A 21,812-nucleotide genomic window follows, 5' to 3' on the forward strand; every position below is an offset into this window, starting at 1 on the left:
CTATCTGGAAATGTTTTATGACATAGAAACAAAGTATGGAAAGTTTGTTTGTTTATTTTGTTAAATGACCAATTCCCTGGGGAGTTCTTTTAGAGCCGTTGTCCCTTCCAAATCAGTAGATGTCTTTCCCTTTACTTCTTAATTTCTGAACAAAGAGGAAAATGTCGGAAACCAAGTGTTCAACAAACTGCCCTGCTGCATGGAAGCCTTAGAAAAGGGGAATAAAGGGCTCTTCAGAGCTCCTCAGAGGCCTTTTGGCAGGCGTACTCTGTAGCGTGCAGCCTGAGAAAACTTTCATGAGTGTTTTTGAGAGTCGCACTGTTCTCTTTCGAGTTTAGATGATAAATAACCAGCCACTCTAACCAGCTGTATAAAGTCTCCAACTTTCACATTTTAAAGCTGTTTACTTTCAGGTATTTATGGTTAAAATACCTGTTTAAAGCTATGTTTCAGTTTTAGATCAAGCTCATTTTGAACCATGAAGGACTATTGCAGTAATGAACACAATCTAAATTTATACATTAATACTTAAGGCATATCAGATGTTCTCTAAAGGAACGTGTACACTTCTCAGATTATCTGTTTCATGTTTAGTTGCACATAAACTTAAATTAGGTCCTGCCTTATGTATTTTTTAAATTATGAAAGTCAATAGACATGGCATAACATTGAAAGAAAATGGCAAAGAAATTGTTTCTCACAAATTCCGGCTGTTCAGTCTCAGATTTTCTGATAGACACAGGTGAAGATGGAGTTGGAAAACAGCAACAGTGAGCTCCTAACCTCCTTCCACAAGTCGTAAAAATGAGGTGCTTTATGTCATAGGTGATGTGGTCACTGCAGATCTGCTTGTATGCTGCTTGGGTTCGTAGAGCTTGAATGTGCTTGTAAACTCATCTAGAGTTGTTGAGCTGAGGTCTTTCTCCACTGGACAAAGTAGATAGTCGTCTTGCAAAGACGTCCTGGTTTGACATCGAGATGAGGTGTTGCCCACAGTGGTTTGTGCAGGTCTGAGAATCAAGTCACACTCTTGCATCATGGATGAAATGGTAGGGGGTGATGAGGCTTAATTTCATTGCCATGTGTTTTCTGAACGAACACCTGTGAGGTGACTAGGCAGGTCTCACCTCTCAGGGCTATTCCTAGTTGTTCTGCACTGATTATTATTAACATACTTCTTACGGCTCGTGACAGAGACTTAAAGGAAATGAGTGTTCTTTAAAGAAATAAATAAAGTAGTAGGACTTGTCTGGGTTTATAAAGATTTGTTCATGCTCTGGCAGACCCTACTAATTCAGCAGAAGGTCAGCTCATGAGAAGAGTTCTCCTCTGGGAAAGCTTAAATCAATTCCTCTAAAAGATCAAATTGTACCAGCAAGAATTATTTTGCTGGTATAGCTCTGTCCCAGCAGTTTTCTTAGTGGTGTCATTACATTGTCTAAGAGTTTTGGGTTGTAGAGTACTTTCCTTAACTAATACATGTTTTCTGGCAAAACTTTAATTGCAGAGCAACCCAAAGACTGCAGGAGAAGTGGGTGTTTCTAAAACCTGCTTGGTAAAGACAATCCTACTTTTGTTCATTTGGGATCTGTTTTGTCCAAATAACTCTTTTGTAAAAACTGTTTTGCAAAATCAGGTATAGAATAAGCTACTGGTAGACAAACTTTGGCAGCTCTTGCTGCAACAGTATCCCCAGCTGTAGGACCCAGCTGGAGATTGCAAACAGGTTGGTGGGAGGTTGCCAGCTGGAAGTTCAGCCAGCTGAAAATAACCTGCTGGGGTGGCTGGGGTGAAGGTGCTCTCCTGTCTCCTCTGGTGCGACAAGTGGTGATGATGGGCTACCAACCACCGCACCGTGAGCAGGCACAGCGGAGGCACAGGCACGTCGCTTCTGCTGACTGTGTCGTTGCAGCGGCAGCAGCCAAGTCAGAGTCAACTTTGCTGTAGCTTTTTGCTCAGTGAATGCGAATCGGGAGCCCTGATGTTTATAAAGTTGTGGCCAAGGCCATAAAATTCGAATTCACAATCACATCACTTTGCCATAGGCCATGCAGGTGGATTGAAATGGACTTCACATTTTCCATGATTAAAATATGCAGCAGGATTCTTAGCGCTTAATTGACTGAATTTGCTGATTTGGGGATGACTTCAGAGTCAAAAGGAGTTGAGACCTCCTCCTGTACATGTCTCAGCTATGATTTTGTCAATACACATAACTTCTGTTACTACATCTTTCATATATTTCAGTGCCAAAGCTTCTCACTCAGAATTTGTCCAGGTGTTGGCCCAAAGTCTTCCAAGAGACAGACCAAAGATAAGAAGTTGGACACAGAAGGTGCCTGGTTCTGTGGCTGGGCTTCTGCAGAAAGCTGTGGGAGTGCCACCAGCGCTCACTCCAGAGTTGGGGCTTTTATACTCTCTCTGGCCAGCTCTATTTTATAATCCTCAGAATAATTTATAGTGTGTCATGAATCACATCTGGATAGAGGTTTAATGAACAACTTCACTGACCTGATTTTTAAATTGGAAAAATAGTGTCTTTGCAGCTGAAATCACCAGTAAAATTGAGACATCAATGTTTGCCCATGCAGATCTGCAGGTTTAGAAAGCACTGTCAAGATGGGTCTGCACTATAATTGGATTTACCAGGAGCTGCCAGGATCACTGTCCTTTCTTCATAGCACCAATGTGTACTTCTTGCCACATGCATAGCTTTACTACTAGCCCATTTTTAATTTGTTTTTTCAGTCCTCCCCATGAGGAATGCAATATGTGCCTGTGTCTTGCATGACACACAGACAGCTATGCAGCCTTCTCTTCCAGTCATGTTAAATTTTACTTAGAAGTAAGAATGCCCTTTTTTGTATCAAATTGAATGGGAAGCCTTTGCAAAATTTTTCCTTCTTATGCAATTAATATCCTTACAAATTTTGTCTCTTGTGTCAGTTCTGCCTCCAGAGCTCTATCTAACCAAAGCTCCAAATAAATAAATACGTGAGCTGTGTTCTGGTTGAAACTTTATCTCACTTGCAAGCAACTGGCTCCTGTCAGAGCAACTGGGAGATCCAGCTGTGAGCTCAGGTTGCTGCCCACAACGGTCTGTCTCTCCAGTGGGCAATACTATTGCAAATCTGTATATTTAAACCACAAATTTGTAACAACAACAACAGCAAAAGAGAGTTGAGGTGGATGTTTGACAAATTATGTGAGCCAATCTAAAAGTTCTGAGTTGAGTTTGCAAATTCGCAATTGGTTGAGTGGGATGTCCCCACGGAGAATTTCATGGATTGCTGCCCAGCCTTGCAGACAAGGTAGCTAAGCCTGCTCTGAAGAAATGCCTGTCATATTTATCTGGCAAGTTAGATTATCTTCATCTTGTGGAAAGAAAAACATTTATTGCTTCTTATAGATTTACTACCTGTGCAGAGAAGAGCTGTGTAAAGCCTTTCCAGTCTAGAAAAAGGGGTTGGAGACCTAATTTCTTGCAAAGACCCTTTGCTTCCTCTGTCTATCATAGAAAATCAGACAGTGGCGTAGTCCAATAAACTGTACAAAGTGAGTGAATAGCCTGGTGAAGATGGTTTAGAAATGAATTTTAAGTCTGCCTGTGTGGGGAGTGGCTGTCATGGGCCTTGCCGTACCCGTCCTTGGAGCACTGTATGCAGTAGGGAGGTGTTATGTGGGTGGCTGACACCTGTAAGGTGTGCATCGGGAGACGTGACTGAGAGCGAGGTCAAGATTTGGAGGTGAGAGGCACTGCCTAAAGTGCAACTGGACTGCATGATCCACTCTCTAGGGATTAAGCAGCTGCTGTAATTTGTGGTTTATTGTCTTTGTTTCAACAAGACAAGTGCTGCTTGCAGTTCCTCCAGGAAATCTCTCATAGCAGTAGCAGTAGCTGGGGTGTTGACCGTGGGGTATGGGGCAGTGGAGAAACCCAGAGGTCCTTCCTCTGGGCTCCCAGCTAGCTCTTCGGATCCAAATGTGATGTTTTCTCACTGTAAAGCAAGGGACCAGATGGGCGGGGCTGGAGCCAGTCCCAAAGTCGTGCTTTAGAAACTCACAGATGTTGAATGTCAGTTGTACTAACTCCTCCTGATGTGCCTTATGTGGGACAGGGCGCAGGGGAAATGAGTGTGCCAGATACTGACCTGCACATGTGTTGTCACACCATGAAGTGTGCTGATCTCTCCTCCATGCTCCCAACACCTAGAAAAGGTCATGGTAAAGACTGAACCTCAGTCCTCGTAGTGGTGGTTATTGTTTAATTTACTGTAAGTCAGCCACCAGGTCAGTGCCCATGGATGCCTTAGCTCTTTGCACTGAACAGTTACTGCATCCAAGTAAGGTGCCTGCTGTACCCAGCTGTTTATTAGGTACTGGTGAAACACTTGTCCAGGGCATGAGTGTTGCAAATGAAGTCTTGTGAGGTCTGAATAGTTGGAAACCTCCTACTTTGCCGTATGTCGATTAGTTTACTTTAAAAGCTGAAGCTCAGTTCCTACTCCCCTTCGTTTACATCTGTGGATTGGAAAAGGAAGCATGGTGAAGGCTGTCAGAGAAAGCCGGTTGCCAGTGCCCAAGCCATATTATTGGTTTACGTATCTCAAAATCAGAAATTTGGATTGTGGTAGCAAGTGAGTGGCCAGTATAGTTTCTGGAGAAGACGTGCTGTGTGCTCGTCACTGACACCTATTTAGCAAATAGCAGCTACTTTGAATGGAAGCCAAAGACAAAGTTTTAAGGTTCTAAATTTGTTACTAGAAAATACACGGAAATACCAATGGCTGTGCTGATATCAGGGTGTCTAAATAAGGATGGATGTGGAGAGTGGTCGCTGGTAAAGCCACAGCAATAAGGAGGAGGTAAGGAGTCCCACCGCCACTTGCCTGCGGCATCGCAGCCCGTGCATCCCATCTCCGAGAAGCTCGGACCTCCCCTGTGCTGTCCAGCAGGATCTGCCCTATGGTATGAACAGCGTGGCGTTTCCCAGGCAAGCTCTGCCAGCCCTGTTACACTGCAATAGAATCAAATGTGTCACCTCTGCCTTTATAGAGATTTTGTGCCACGGCAGTACTTTAATGTTTTGAGGGAATCCTGGTCACTTTCTTTTTTTTTTTTATCCTAATTTTATATTCATTGAATAAATGAGTCTGAATGTTTGGCACCTGATCTTCCTGTTACTTTCTGCCTGTTCTGTACTTATGTTCTTTGCCTTTGGCATTTATTAGAGCAGCTTTCCTTTCCACAGAAGTGTTGTTATTTATAAATTACCATTTTATTTGCAATATGCTATATGTGAAATGGGCCACAGATGATGGTTACACGGCTTGAGAATAGAGCCCTTAATTTTTGATGTGTTTTATAAATAATTGGCCTGATCCTGTGTCCTTTGACCTTAGAGGGAGTTTTCCAACAAGTGTATTTACGGAAGAACAGCCCGGCTGCCAGCGCAGCGTCAGCGGGCAGCACGCCTTTGCATTCAGCGCAGTTGCATGTCCCCGTGCCAAGAATGAATTTTGCCGATTCAGATTTGCTCAGTTTGTCAACACACAGCTCCCATTGAACTTCGCGGGACGAGAATCATTCTTGGCACGGGGCTGCGGGCAGCCCGGGGAGCACTGCCCGCTGCCAGCACCGGCTGCAGCAGGAGCTGTGCACCAGCGAGAGGAGCAGCGCCCAGCCTTGGCTCCCCGGTTTGCGAGGCTCCCGTCTCCTGTAGCATGTTTGCTGTTGTTTGACTAGTGGGAAGAGTCGGTGATAAAAAGAGATTTCCTAGGTTAGTTTTTTCAAGGCTTTTTTTTTTTTTTTGTGGCTGTCTGGATGATTAATGTGAATAGGAAAATACTGTTGACCCATTTAAATCATGTTAGACGACATCCATTGCTCATCTGCATAATGAAATACACACTGAACATTACAGCCTAAGTATAAGAGCCAGTGAACTACAAAAATAATATTTTACTCATTTAGATTATGAAGTAAAATATAGGACATTAGTACTAATCATAGTATTAAATTTTAAGCCATGCAAATTGTAATTGTCAGTGAAAAAGAACTATAAGTTGAAAAGGCTATTAGCATTTCAGCTTTAACAGTTAATTTGAGTAATTTTTTTTTTTTGCTAGTGTGCAGCTTAGAAAAGTCCATATGCAAAACATTTAATAGTAAGTGCAGGAGTGTTTGTTTTGTATCATTATTTAATTTCAATCATTAAAGAAATGTTAGAAATATTAATTTGCAGTATTAAAATGTATTAACATTTTATATTACAAAGAGTAAACTGTAATCTTTACTTGGATAAAATCAAACCTAAAAGTAACCAAGAGATGAAATAATTTTAAGCCTTTATTTAAGTACCAAAGCACAAACTGAAGCCTTTAAAAATATGGATTTTGTCAAATAGAAACATCATTTGCGGCATTTTAGACTAAATACAAATTTTAAAGTACTGAATTTAGGCTGTCAGGTTTCTATGGTTACCTACCTTTCCAGCAGTTTGGTGAGATGTGTAAATGGGCCTATGAGTCACTTGTAATTATTTGGGTTTTGTTTGTTATAGTTGTAATTCTGTGTTCAGTTTGAATCTAATATAGTTCACACCACATGCTTTGGTTTATGTATATTTTAGTGCGTATGATTGACAGTGATTGAGAATTTCTTATGGAGTGCTTGTTTTTTTTGTCATAAGTGATGTATGTTGGTACTTCTGAAAATGTAAACAACTTCTTCCTATATCACTGTTTGATAAACAGGGACTTTTATGATAAAAAAGAGGTCTTTGTAAATGTTAAGCAAGGAGATAAGTGAAAGGTATTTAAAAAAAAAAATTAAAACAGCTCCCAAACACTGTACCATACTCTTCCAAATTCAATCCATAATCCTATCATTATAATTCATTCAGTGACCCAAATGTCACATATTTATGAATAAGCTTCCAAGTTATGCATTAATAGCACATACTAATGACTGACAGGTTTAAAAATAAATGTTTTGATAAGGATGCTACAAGTTATCTGCAGCAAGCTCTTGATTGGAACATCTTCCTCGTGCAGAGCATCTTCTTGAAAAAAAAATAAGAGCTTGTTTCTACCACCACTGCAATAGTTTAGCAGAAACACCTGTAAACTCTCACACCTCTCTGCTCATATATTTTGAAGTCCGGCTTATAGGATGTAATTCCCCAACCTTACACTCTTCACTCTAGCGAAGAACACGTACCTGTTTTCTCAGTAAAAGACTCACTGTCCTAATGTTAACTTGTGTTTTCATGTGAAAACAGGACAATGCAAGTAATTAACAACATTTAATACAAGGCAAGAAACACTGCTAGTTGTAATTTTTACCAAATAAGTAGTTATGTAATCTTATTTTATTAAGGTATTCATCCCCAAATTGCTAGCAGTGTATACTTTTTTTTAAATTTTGAGATAAGACTGGCTTACGATTCAGGAATCATCTTGTAATCTTAGAGATTTGGCTGTAGGTGTATTGAAAATTATTATCGCAATGGGTCTTATATTTTGTGCGGGGAAAAGGCTTCCGACTGCCCATTCTCTTCCTGTGTCTCGAGCTATGCAGAAAATCCTGATACGATGTTCAGGAGCACTCCTAAATTTTCTGTGCAAAGATTACTCTTAGTTCAGCAGCCTTGCTCACCCACTGCAAAGGGTTTCTGTGGGAAACGTTTTTTGTGGTGATTCAGACATTTTTTCCATTTCAGGTGGAAATTTAAGAGGTTAAAGTAGGATTTATTTTTATCATTTAATACTGTATCAGGCGTGTATATAGGACATAACCATGCCAGTTGAAAAACAGTTGTTTCACAGAGCACCTGAAAAGATTTTATCCCAGTAGGATTCAATGAATGTTAAAGCTGTGGGTGGGTGCATATTAACAACAAGATTCGGTATTGTGTGTGTGTGTGTGTGTAAGGACTATTTGAATAGGTTATTATTTTAATCTGAAACAACTGCTATTTTTAAAACCGAGTAACTTGTTCCAACAGTTGTTACGTCCCTACAAAATCAAAATAATGAATACAATAACCAGTCTTTCAAGCGAAAGTAATTCCTCTGATCTTTTAAAAAAACTAAAGATGTAGAAAGTGATTGAAAGATGTATTTAAATATGCAAAACTGAGCAGATATGTTTCTCATTCTAATTTATTCACTTTATGATAAATTAATTTACTTAATACAGGAATGCAGTAACGTAAGAGGAATGTTTCTCCTGCTAGTCACAAAAGTTGAAACTTGCCAGATGCTGTGATCTGGAGCCTAAATTCCCCTGATACTAACTGTGTGTGAAACTCTTAATATTGCTTTGTCCAGCTTTTGTACCTGACTTCTTTCCTTTTGCTGTGACACTGCTTTAGGCAATACTTTCTTTTTATTTTATACTTGTGTTATTCTATCGGAGAGAGAAAACGTAGTAGAAATAGCACTAGGATGGAAGGCTCTATTGGAGAGCTACAATGCCCTGTTCCCAAAGTTAAGCCTGTACAGCCCAGTCTCATTTTCTGTAATAGACAATTAATTTCCTTTGGTATATGAATGAATATCATTCAGATATAGTTAGTTGTACTCTATATTTTTAAATCCTATAATAAAATGGGAAAGTGCTGTTTCATGATACCAGAATTTTACTCAGTCAGTGAATTTATTTCTCATACTGGCTTGATGTGACTCTGTGTGTATGTATATATGTACAACTGCTCGACTGGTCGAAGGGTTTTTTAAGGATACAAAATTAATTTTTCCTTTTCTTCTTGTTTGTTAAAGTTGCACTGTCGGTTGCTGCTGATAAAAGGTGGCACGGAGCCAGCTTCCTGAAGGAGCTATGGGGAGGGTCATGGCTTGTCATGACCTGGGCACCATTACTTGAATGTTGTTATTATTGGGATGAAGTACCCTTAGGCTGTCATCCTTCCTTTAAATAGAAGAGGTTCTGAATCTCTGTGGTTTCCCAGTTTACCAACTTGTAGAACAGCTATTTTGTTGGCCCTAAGTTTGACTGAATAATGAATTAAAAGAACGGCACTCTTCCAGAAGGCACTGATTCATCATTTTAGTGTGCTGGTCTAGACTAAGTCATAATAAGTAAAGCCAAACAAGAATGTATTTCTGTATAGTTTATAAATTTACACCCAATTAAAAACCTCATTTATATTAGCATACAGCAAACAAATTGCCTAGCTCCACTCTCCGTGAAGTAAGGGCAAAATTTTAATTAGCAGGGAGCATAACTGGTCCTGAGGGCCAAACTTGGTTTTTTTCAGTGTCACTGAGGAGTCCCAGTGGTGTTGGCAGAGGAGCTGACTCTGGTCCCTTGGAGTCGGTCGGCGTTTGGCCATTGCCTTGCCTTATTGGCTCTTGTGAGAGTAACGAGAACAGCAATTCCGTTAATGCCTTTATTAACTAAACAACTTCTGTCATTAATTTCCAGTTAATTTCAACAATTAAATAAAACAATGCCAATTAGAATATGATGTTTGCAAGATACTGGTCTGTGTTTCAGTTTATCAGGGTACAGTCATAAGCATGCTGAGGTTTTCACCGATGTGTTGCTGTTGTAACTAAAGTCACATCTATCCTGATGAATATTTCATTTCCCCAATCATGCTATTAAAACCAGAGTGTTTTTACCCTTTCATTTCCGTTTTCTCTTTTCCAGTACCATCATGACAGCTGTGGCTGCGTCCTGTTTACAAATTGCTGCTAGTCACATTTTCAGTAGTCCTTGTGGGTTTTGCTTTCCCTTAATATGTGCAATTAGGAGGAAATATTTCTCACGAGCACGGACTTGCTCTTCTCCTTGTAATGACATAGTCCTGCAATCCAGGAAACAGTGCTGCATGGTGTCCATGTCCATGATTTCCTGATGTGGGAAAAAAGTGTGGAAAGCATCTGGAGAGGAGGAGACCCCCTTTACCAGCTTGTTTCCTGTAAGCGAAATTGGAAGACCTTGTCTGTGCAAATAGATTTCAAAATAGAGTCTGCCCTTTGACTGTCTCCATAATTACACAGCGCTCTCTGTATTTTATTTGGCTGCCAGAGCAGTTAACCCCTGGAAGTAAGGGGCTGATCATGGCGTGACCAGCACGGGTATGCAGACATGACCATGTGAATACGCTCTTGTTTGGAGAAGCCTGTCGTTAAGACCTCGTTACAATATACTTTTACCAAATTTCAAAATTACTATGTGTTGGGTTATGTTGATTAAGATATGTTATATCCTTAATGTACAGAAAACGTGGAGGTATTAGTTGCAAAAAAGGAAAAAAAGAAACAGAAAAAAAGTTATTTCGTGGCTTTGATGTAATCAACATCTGTCACCAGAATGAATTTGCTTTTGTTACATTTCAAGGGCCCTTGTCCTTCTACTTTGCCCAATCAGTTTCAACTTCTGCCTCAGGCATTTCCCTATGTTGGTTTTTTTTTTTCTTTTTTTTTTTTTAAAGCAAATGCACAGGTTATTGCTTGTGAAATGTGAGCTCCTCTTCTGCTACGCAGGTTACACAGAGTTGGAGAGAACCTTTAATCTTTCCCATCCTATTTTTGAAGCTTGGATGTACCTTTGCAACACGGGGATTACAAAGTCAGTGTTTTATTAAGACCGTTACAATTACAATTACAAGTAAAGATCTAGCAAACCACAGACATTATTTTGGGTTGAAACACGGGAACATTTGGTAATTAACAGTAAAAAGCTATATATTCGTACCTAGTTGCATTGGTTGGATTCCACATATTATTGCCCATAGACATTTTTAATACCTCACTTTAAACTTTATTCCTCTGAAGTTTCAGCAAAATGAATATTTGCACAAGAAGAAAAATTATGATATAATATTAAAATGACCTGACAAGCCAAATTAAAGATTTCTAGTGTTTTACCCTCAAATGCATATATACTAAGAAAATCTGCATGGTCATTCTTTTTTTAAGTTTAAAATATATAGATAGATAGATAGATAGATATTAAATCACATATTTAAAAATGAGTTATCTGAATAATGCTTTTGATGTTGTTTATTGTTCATATATATTAAGTAAGATTTACTTTATCAAAAGCAAGTTGATTTTATTTCTTAAATCAGTTGGATGTTAATTCTTGTAATCCTAAATAATTTTGGTACTATGCTTCTGTTGATACTATGACTAAATTTTTCTAAAATATGTTACATTTATTTCTTGTCCCTTTTAAGATGTACCCTTGTATTTATCATAGCTTAGAACTGTCGCGAAGTGTATCCTTTGGTAACATTTTCGCTAATTGCTGCAAAATTTGAAGTCTTTCATAAATAAATACCAAAAAAAAATGGTTGCTAACAGTCACATTTGATGAATCATGTAGATGAGCAGTTTTTTGCATGGCTACCCCACACCTCATTCATTGGAAACATAGCTGATAAATTGCTGTAACTGTTAAACAAGAAGCATTAGAAAAGGGCCTATGTGAGAGTTCATTTCCAACAACTCCCTTTAAAAATACTTCTTGACCAGAGGAAAATCACATTTAAATGACTAAAATCAACTTAATTAAGGGTCATTAATAGAGATACACATAAAAAACTCTCTGCTCTGTGAGTGAAATAGGAGCATTTCATTATATAGTGTAGCACGCATGAACAGATAACAATTAAAATAGACCTAGAGTAAAAGGCTAATAAATATAGGGCACATTGTGCTGCAAAATCAGTCACTTAAAATGCTCCCACCCATCATCATACTTGAATTCTATATTCAGCCCCTTTAGCTGACTCGTGTAAAAGAAAAAGAAAATGTAATTTCCACACAAGATAAATTCATCTGGTAATTCACAAAAGCTCACAGTGCATATTTATATTATTAATACAAATTAAGGTCTGGAAGGTATGCGGAGGAATCCAGGGGCTCCGGCAGGACATGCGTGCATACAGATTGCACAGTGTGATTCACAGTCGAGTCAGAGGAGCAGTTGTCTGTAATTTTCCGTGCTCGGTACATCGTATCTGCTGATGTGATTCAGTAACACTGGTAATAATTCTCCTTATTGCAGCTGATAGTAAATATTCTGTTACTCGTGGCAAGTGACGTAGCCTTGCTGTTGGAGAAGAGAAGAAACGCGTAAAGGGTCAACTTTGCATCTGGGCTGTGCTGGCGTGTTACCAGGCTACCTGGCTTCAGACGCTGGGCTCGCTGCAGTTTCCACCGGCAGCTGCACAAATTCTGCGTTTATGAACTATCTTACAGTAATTAATATACACAGAAAGCTTAACAAAAAGGATGTGCTTGAGCACCAGTGTTGCAGAAGTAAATAAGGCACTGAGAAAAGCTTTGATAGGTGTAAGGGATGGGGAGGAGGGAATATCTGAGCCAGACTTGGAGAATACAGCCAGTTGTTCCTGTCTCCAGTGATTGATGATGTTGCTATATCGAATTAGCTGTGAATATGGGAGCTTAAAAAATAAAAGCAGCTGTGGAGACATTAGGAAGGCCTTAAGGAAGGAAGTGTGTGGATGGAGTCCAGATTTTCATTATAAAACAGTAACTTCATTATATTTTAATGCCATTTTATTTCATTTTATTTTTACTTTGTAGGAGAATGTTTCTGTTATAATTCTTTACATTTCCAACAAAGGTTTAGTTGTCCTGCATTTATAATTCTTGTGATGTATTTTAGGAGTTGTATTATATTATGGTGATATTTACTTGGTTGTTGCATTTCACCTGTTCAAGTAGTATATATTTTTGTATGCGTCTGCTTTATAATGACTAGTTAGTAGAGTAACAACAGACTACAGTACCTTATTATCCTGTTATCTTGTGACAACACTTACAGTGTATCTTTGGGAGAACAGAGGTAAAAATTTTATTCCAAATAAAAAGGTATCCCTTCTGAATGTGGAATAGTCGATAGGCATGCACCCATTAATATAAACTGGTTTAATGTATTTAAGAATGTGTATTTGGGACATTTGGAGTTTTATTGTTGAATAATTGACAAGCACACTTGCACCTTTTCTTCCCCAATTAAACTTTTACACGGTAGACTAGGTGCCCAGGCAGCATGCTGTGCGTCAAGGAGAGCATTTGAAATACACATTCACATATTGATGTCCACGTGGACTTTAACTGACCACATCAGTGAGTGTGGGTTTTCAACGTATGTTTAATACCTTCAGCTGCAGTAAAAGCAAGGTACTTCCGCTGCACTCTGTAAAAGAGCTACCTGAGCTTACGCTGGCAGACCGATTGCTACTTCTGATGGCCCAAAAGTTGCTGCTGCAGCAGATTCTGTGCTTCCGACTTCCAGAAACAGGTGAAAACCGGCCAGGGAGTTTGTAGGATGCTTTGGGCTCTTTGGATGCGCTTATACATTGTGCAGGTTAGATGGCCCAGATTTTTTTTTTTAATTGGACAATGATTTTTTTCTTGTGAAGGAGACTCTAGGAAAGCAGTAGATAATGAGGCTGTCGATTAAATGATTATTAAAACACCACCAAACCAATCCACCCTCTGTTAACTGGGCACCTCCGCTTCCATGGAGACACTTGAAGCAGGCAACTTCCATTGGGGTACCTAGGTTATACTGAGAGCTTGATCTGAGCCTCACTGTCCAACTCTGCCTTATTACTTATAAACCATTTAAAAAAAAACAGTAAAAATTTGCTTGCATTGAGTAAAAGTCTCTACAACCTTTCAGGTGTTATACAAATTCACATATTGGTAACTAAAAGTAGCACTGATCAGTGAGCAAAGAGACAGTCGGGAACATGTCTAAAGCAAACCCCATACAACTATGTCAGTCATTCTGGGTTTTGAGGCTCAAAAAAAGGTGCGTAACTCGAATCTCCTGTATATCATGGAATGCTGTAAAAGGGCTCTCTATGAAGCCAAGTGTGCATGTGGAAGGATAATTTCTGCATCTGGACATGACAAATGCATCCAAAGGAAGGGAAGGAAGATACAATTAAAACCTACAAGATATGGAAGAAACTCTTTTTCGGGGAAAAAAAAAAAAATTTACATAGTCACAAAATATGCAGTAGATTAATTTCTTAATTTTTGTGATATAAAAATATTTAGTTACTTCTGTTTAAACTAAAACACTTTCTTTTTACTAAAGAGTAATTATTCGTATAGGTTACTTGCCACAAGTACATATGACATTTTTTAGAAGCAGATTAACTATTATGTGAAACTTATGTTTCAAAAAACCCCTCTGTTTAGATTGTAGAATGTTTGAATAATGGAAATATGCACTATGTGTAATTGTTGTTTAATTGGGCAGTGTCAATAGTCTGTTTGAATTTAGTATCTTTCCTGGTTTTGATGCTAGCATCGTCATTTGTGATGCATTATTTTGGTTTTGATGTCTCTGACAACTGTTGGGCCTCAATGCCCTTTTTTTCCCTTTTTTCTTTTTTTTTTTTTTGTTTTCTTTTTTGAGGGGGGCAAAATGTGTCATCGCACAACAATTAAGTTTGAGCAATGAATACTCTGATGAACTGTCATCCCGAATTCCCATGTGAATTAAATGGAAATCTGATTTGAATATTCCAAGTCAATTACAAATTTTAATCCCTTCAATTGCCTTTGGCCAAGATTAAAAATGTCTCTCTAAGTTTGTTCTGTTGCCCTGCTAGGCAGGACGAATTGAACCCTGTTCTTTGTGTCTTGGCACAAATGACGAGAGCAGCATTAACTTTGTTACGCTCAAATCTGTGACCAGTTCTGCAAAAATACAGGTGAAAATATTGTCTGAAATCAACATTAAATCATTTTTGCTCTCCTCCTTTCTTGCTACTGTTCTTTATTTGCTGTTTCCCCAAGCCTTGAACAGTGCAGCTTCTAGCCGTGCAAATGGCTACAAGAAGGGGCCAGTTGGAGCGTCACTCCTGGCTGTAAGGTTTGGGGAATTTACCCACGCTACTTTTTAATGCATCGAATCAAAATAGATGCGGTATTTCATAAAGCTTCAAAGTATTGTTTGGGGAGGTTTTTGTTCTCATTGCTTCTCGGTGTTAATGCTCTTTCTGTAATGGTACAAGATTAGAACAATTTGAACCACCCTTGGCTACTACATGAGTTTTGTGGTTTGTTTTACTTGTATACAAGTTTTTGCATACTTTCCATTTTGTAATGTGGTATTAGAAAAAATGTTAACCATTTTTAAATTATCTCTTAACAGGTTCTGTGACTGGCTGCCATGTAATCTTTTCTTCGTGCAATCCTATCTACCTGCACAGGCAGTCAAGCAATCAACAGCGAAGATGCTTCTTTTTTCAGGGACAAAGAAATACTGTTTATAGCATAGTTTGGCCAGCCACAGTTTCTCCAGCTCACCCAGTTCCTAAGGTACGGCAATTTTTATTACCTCATCTGTTCTTCAGTCAGTATAGAGTTCGACTGCAGGCGTGATCACGTGTATTCAATGTCCGACAGCTGGGGATTTGGATCACCATCCTGTTGCTTGGTCTCGTATTTGAAGCAGGAGCGCTGGTGAGAGAAGTTTTCAGCTGCCTACCATGTTGAACACAGTGGCGTATCTAGTTATTAGGGAGTTTAAATCTGGGATTTGTTCAGTTATGGTAGTATAAATGTGGAATATTATAATCATCTGTCAACACTTAACACTTCTGAGTCCAGATTCTCATTTTGAACAATTATAGCTGGTCCTACCAGAAGTCAGTAGGAATCATTCATGATCGTCTGAGTCCTTTTCTGTATAAATCTCAAGCAAGCTAGTTATAACAATGTTTATATTTTGCTGAAGGTTTTGTTAATTGGTTATGTCAGATTTAGGAAGAGAATGTACAATACCTGCTGGTAGCTGCCTTACAACCACACTGCACATTCTAAACTTGTCTTTACTGTTCCCGAGTGGTTTTTTTTTTCTTGCAACATAAACTTTTATTTTTATTTACTTTAGAGCCAAAAGGAACTTTTTCATGCAATTTTAACACATATTCCACTTCTGGTTTCCTTTTTTTTTTCCTTCTTTTTTTTCTTTTTTTTCCATTTAATTACAGCATATAGATTAATTGCTTAGTATATTTAGAGAAAAGAAAACCAAAGTACCCTTTCTAAACAGTGCTTTTCAGAATGTGTATTAGTACTTTTTTAAATTTTACTTCTCATTTTATTATAGATTTCTTTATGCAAAATTTAGAGTATTTCCATGGGCCAGAAATACTAAAAAAATTGTTAGATAGGAAAGCAGATAAGGATTCTGGATGTAGGGCTCTTACACCTAAGAGGCTGTGGAAGCTCTGTGTGCAGGGACACCATAGGGTTACATGCTTTATATATTTTCAAAGGTTTAAAAACTGTAGAACTTACAAACTTTTTTTTCTGTATTTAGATGCTTCTTTTAGGATAAAGAGAAATATATTGTCATACTGAAAAGTTGTCTTCACAGATCAGAGTTTTCAGACTGTCTAAAAATCAGTCCAGTTCTTCAACTCTGAAAGCTTGAGGGCAAAGTTATTACTTTATACAGACTATGCCAGAAATCACATTGAAGTAACATGGATTTTTTTCAAGATGTTGGTGTGAAACTGTATACATAGACATTTATATGTATGCTGCTTTGGGTGTCTCCATTAACAGATCTTACAGGTCAGCAGGGTCAGGTCTCAGCAGTTATTAGGTAAGTGCCCTCCAAGGGGAAAGCAAGGGTGCTGCTGTGTATGGAGTTGCTAATCCAGCAAAGGGTGGGGTTTTTTTCTAAATGAAGTCCCAAACTACTGCAATAAGATGTTGTTAGGGTTGATATGCCATTAATTTGAATGAAATGTAAATCTGAAACTCTGTTGATGTAAGTCCACTAAAGATAGTTTCACTTTTTATCACAGTAGAAATGAAATACCCGTAGGAGTAACAGTAGTCTTCCTATTTAAAGTCCTGCTAGAGCTAATTGGTTGCCCCACTCTTTACTCCTGCACCCTGCTGCTGTATGGTCTTCTTGTGTACAGCCCAAGTGCCCACTTTGTTTTTATGCCTGCCCGCTTGGTTCTGTATTTCGTGAAGTCAGTGCAAAACTCGCCCTGTGGCCAGCGTGGCAGAGAATCAGCCTGGCTGTGGGAGGCGAAGGGACTCTGCTCCAGCCACTGAAACAGCCCATGACCCTCTGAGAGAAAGTGCATTTCCCATCTCTGTGCAAGATGTTACCGTTATTATTAGTTTGTTGTGTTTATACATGTGTCATGAAATTGTTGTGGATTTAAAAAAATCAGAAATTAAATTTCACCTCTGTATGAGGGTTGAGAATTTTATGTGTGCAAAAAATGAAGTTTATTACACTTTCCTTGACACAGCGAATTGGGATACCCTTGTGTAGTGTTGTGGATGGACAAATTTGGGCACAACATATGAACTAGATTACTAAGTAAAACCCTCTAAATTAAAATAAGTTAAATCCTAAAGTTCTTAGTCAAAAAGAAATCTCATGGAAGTTAATAGAGGTTTTGTCTGAACAAGAAACTAAGGTTTTGATCAGTTTTGTTTTTGAGCCTAATTCTGTATGTTTGTCCCATCGGTTCCAGTGTTTAGATGCCTTTTGTAGAAAATGTGCCTCTTTGCAAAAGAAAATAAAGAGTTTTTAAATCTCTTTCTCACAGTTTTAAAACTTGCGACTGTCTGTGCTGGAAGTCGGCTGCAGTATCTGGGGTTTCAGCCCTGGAAGGTTAACAGACTGTGTAAGTCAGTAGTAACAGGCAATGTTAAGTTCAAAAGGGCAGTGGAAGAAATACTGAGGCAGCCTTGAGGGTTTGCCCTGATGGCTTAGGAAGGTCGATACTACGACAGAAAGGGCAAGCTGCCATGAAGCAGGAGGCAGTATCTGAGAAAATGATCCCATTGTCATGCTCAGTTTTCTGATCTTCATTTTCAATCCTTTTTCTTCAAGCACATAAAGAAGCCAGACTATGTGACGACAGGCATTGTACCAGACTGGGGAGACGACATAGAAATTAAGAATGAAGATCAGATTCAAGGGCTTCGTCAAGCTTGTCAGTTGGCCCGTCATGTCCTGCTTCTGGCTGGAAAGGGCTTAAAGGTAACAATTCAGAAGTCCCATAATAGTTTGGATGTCTTTTATTCGTTCTCTTATTTGGGGGTTTTTTTCTACCTTTTTTTTTTTTTTACTTTCCCTTAATGTGCATCCAGCTTTAACTTAGATACTGAAAAAAGAAGGATTTATTAGCTTTGTATTCAGTCCATTATATATCTGTTTAATTATTTCTGTATTTTGGACCGATGTAGTACTTAGAGTGAGTTGCTGGCTCAGGTGTAATATTTCTCTGTCTGTAATCTCCCTCTGTTCAGATTGTGCCAAATCACATGAGTTTCTCATAAGACCCACGCTACATTTTTTCCTTTCATTTCATGGCCCATCTTCCTTGTACGTCGTGCTTTCCAGCTCTGCATGTGTGCAAGTCCAAAGGGCTGGGCTGCCTCCTCCATTCCTGTCCATCCTTCAGCCCCTTGCTGTCCCCCAGGGTCTGGCGTGACTCGTAGAGCTGCTGTTGGAAAAAAACAGCTGCCAAATTCTACACAATTTTCCAGAGTGCACTGAGAATAAAGCTTCATGGTTTCCAGTAATGTTTCTACAGCATGCTTTTTGGGATGCCTCCCAAGTTAAAATGTACTGGGAGGAGCCTACTACCAGGTTTTGCAGATGAAGGAGTGCTTTTTTAGCCTTGTCTTGGTATTTCATGTAATAGCATACTGGATAGGGTAAAATGGGTTGAGTAGCTATGAGATGCAGAGATAGATGGGGACTGTAGGTCAATGCCATTGACTTAAAATGGCAAAAAATTATCAGTTTACTGTCCATTTTTCTTTCAGCTATCATCACACTTTCCCAGAGGTTTAATTCTGGAGCTGGGGTGGCCAATAACAAAACTGCCTGAAGCTTTAATCTTACATATGCTCGTGCATGTTTAACTTATTTATGTGCAAGTATTTCCCAGTCCAGTAAAACTTACTCATGTAAAGTTGAGGGCATGTACATGTTTCTGAAGGATCAGGGTGCAATGTGGGTTTTGAATTAGAGCAGTTTTTCACTAATACTCTTTGGTTGTTACCATGTGTAAAATACATATGTATGCAGCACGGTGTAGCTTATGATGTAGTTCATACTATGTGCCAAATCATACATAATAGCAAAATAATACAAGTAATGAATGTTTTGGAGCAAGAAGGTGGATAAGGTAAGAATTACGTGACCAGGAGCTGTGGACTGGGAGGGAGGTGGCGCTTGGAGTTGCGGTACCGAGACCGCTGCCCATGTCAGCCACAGGGAGGTGGTGAGCTCCATTTTACACCAGTAAGTGTTTGGCCAAGACTCCCCTGACTGGGAGGATGCTCCAAAACCCTCCCTCATCAACAGGAAGCATCTTCCGCTCTCCAGCCTGATGCTGCGCATGGCCAGTTTATATCCATTTGTTCTTGTGCCAACACCGCTTCTTAATTTAAACAGCTTCCTGCCTTTCCTTGAGTCTGTCCCTTCACACAGTAATAGAGCTATTACAGCTTTCAGTGCGCCAGACTAAACAAACGGAGCTCTTTTAGGCTATTCTCATAAGGTAAACTCTGCATTCCTATTTTATCTGAAGAGCCCCATCCCTCCACCTGTTCCTGTTGTCTTGCTGAACCCGCCTTGCACACAGCCCTCCAAACCAGCTCTTGCCTGTGCTTTAGCTAATGGCAGTAACATCTCCCAGTATAACAAAGGTGCATTATAATGCATGGATGCAGAGAGACAAAGTTTGGGCTGAGCATGGTTTTGATATTACCATTTACTGCCTGTGGGACTGAAAAATACAATATGGTATTATATATGATAGCATTTCCTGGGTTTGAGTTAAAGATTTGGGAATAAAGCAGCAAATTCTATGACATGGAAGTATTTTGTTAGCTACCGTCAGATTGCCCCATCCCAAATAAGGGATGAGGTGTGCAGTAGGTGCCTCCCCAACATTGCCCAGCTAGCAAAAGCTCCTATAAAAGTAAAGCAGGTACTGTTAAAAGCAGAACTTTTCACAGTGTGTAAGCCTGCCATGGAGAGAGCACAGATCTGTCTGCTGAGTATCCAAAAGCAACATCGAATTCCTTGAGCAGAGCAGGGGCAGACAGCACCCAGTCTGGTACGTAGCGGTTCAGTTTGTCTATGTGCTGAAGATGATAGATGAGTGAGCGAAGGCAGGAGCAACAAACCTGTATTTATCCAGAAGCAATGGCTGCAGTGTCCAGTATAGATAACGCACCGGGGCTGCGGCTGCCATCCCAGTGCAGAGGCTGCAATGGCTACTGCAAAGCAGGAGGGTTGCACAGTAACCCAAAATCCTGGTCTTGAGTGAGTTCATCGCTCCTCATCTGCCCAACCATGTTTTCGTGCTGAACAAGATGCAAGCTGAGCAAATAGACCTGGTTTTATCCTCAGCACAGTACACAAGTGCACTCCGCTGTATTCACTGTGCGTGATCATGGAATATTTCAATATATGGATAAGTATGCCTCCTGCGCCACAGCCTACCTATATTCCACGTGTTACTAAAAAGTCCTCCAAAATCACAGCCACTGTAGTGTATGTGTACGAAGTATGATTTTCAAAGGCTCAAAACTCATTCAAATCAAAACCAATTTGCAGAGGAACCCTCAAAGGCACTTCTTCTCAATGAGGGAGGTTTCCCTACCACATTTCAAATTTCAGCTCTAACCATTCCAGAGACAGAGTCGATCCAAAAGAAAAGCAAGAAGAATGTTATTTTAAGCGTGTGCGTTTTCCACTCCATGGATACTCAGAAAATGGCTGAATGATTTATGAGAGGGTTTTTTTAATATGTAAAATTGTGAGAAAAAGGTGAATCTAGAAAACGTCAAGCATAAAAATGAAGATTTCTAAAAATGATGCATAAGTGCTTGTAGATTCACTGTGATCACCCAGGCTATGGCAACTTCAAGTAAAATACCTTCAAGATATGAAGCCAAATGTTTAAATCTTTTATAAAATTAAAGAATACTTGGAAAATGATTTCATAAAATGCACAAGTACATTATGATAAATGTACTGGGCAGTTACAAGAATTAAGATCCTTTCTTTTACAAATAAAAAGGGAAAGTAATGTTGTGTTTTAAAGGAATGAAAGCATTGAAACCAGACATTTCTACAGCAGCTACTGAAACAAGATGCCATGGAAAATTGGTGTCTTTGAGAAAGCAAATGTGGAAAAAAGAACGGAAGGGAAGTAGACAGTATTTTAGGTTTTCTAGGAACCTTTAGTGGTCGTTTCTACTGCATGCTTTATTTAAAATCTTTTTCTCTTTAAAAAAAAAGTCCAATATATCAGTAAAGTATATGAGACAGTTTAGTGTTTTGTATCAAAGCAGCGTATTTGAAACATCCAAGATTTCATTGGAACGCTTGGCTGCAATCACATTCAGTAAATATGAGAAACTGTCTTTGCTTTTTTAACAGGATGTTATGTTTGATATTTTAGGTTGGCATGACAACTGAAGAAATAGATTCCATTGTTCATCATGAAATAATCAGACAGAATGCCTATCCGTCACCTCTGGGCTATGGAGGTTTTCCAAAATCTGTTTGTACTTCTGTAAACAACGTGGTATGTCATGGTATTCCTGACAGGTATTTCCCCAATAATATACATTTTACCACCGGGAATGAAAATGTTAAACTGAAATTAATAAATTGTGTTTAATATTGAACATACTTCAGCTTAACTAAATGTCATATGTAAACCTATTGCAGATGCATATCATGTCACCACATGATGCTGATAGATGTTATAGAAATGTATG

The 21,812-nt window shown here is 39.1% G+C and overlaps 1 protein-coding gene across 5 annotated transcripts in view; it reads left to right on the forward strand.

Moving 5' to 3' along the window:
* The window catches only part of METAP1D (methionyl aminopeptidase type 1D, mitochondrial), a 51,424-nt gene that overhangs the window by 13,405 nt on the left and 16,207 nt on the right, over positions 1-21,812 (forward strand). For 4 of the 5 annotated variants that reach the window (XM_072874255.1, XM_072874251.1, XM_072874254.1 and 1 more), the window contains 3 exons: positions 15,178-15,344; positions 17,896-18,045; positions 21,491-21,639. In XM_072874255.1, the coding sequence (XP_072730356.1) occupies positions 15,178-15,344; positions 17,896-18,045; positions 21,491-21,639 (466 nt within the window). Of the gene's footprint in view, positions 1-12,185; positions 12,236-13,168; positions 13,306-15,177; positions 15,345-17,895; positions 18,046-21,490; positions 21,640-21,812 lie in introns of those variants that run through there. The other variant, XM_072874252.1, reaches the window with a different exon arrangement.

This window comes from Ciconia boyciana, chromosome 10 (assembly GCF_034638445.1).
Source record: "Ciconia boyciana chromosome 10, ASM3463844v1, whole genome shotgun sequence".
In the NCBI taxonomy this organism is placed as follows: domain Eukaryota; kingdom Metazoa; phylum Chordata; class Aves; order Ciconiiformes; family Ciconiidae; genus Ciconia; species Ciconia boyciana.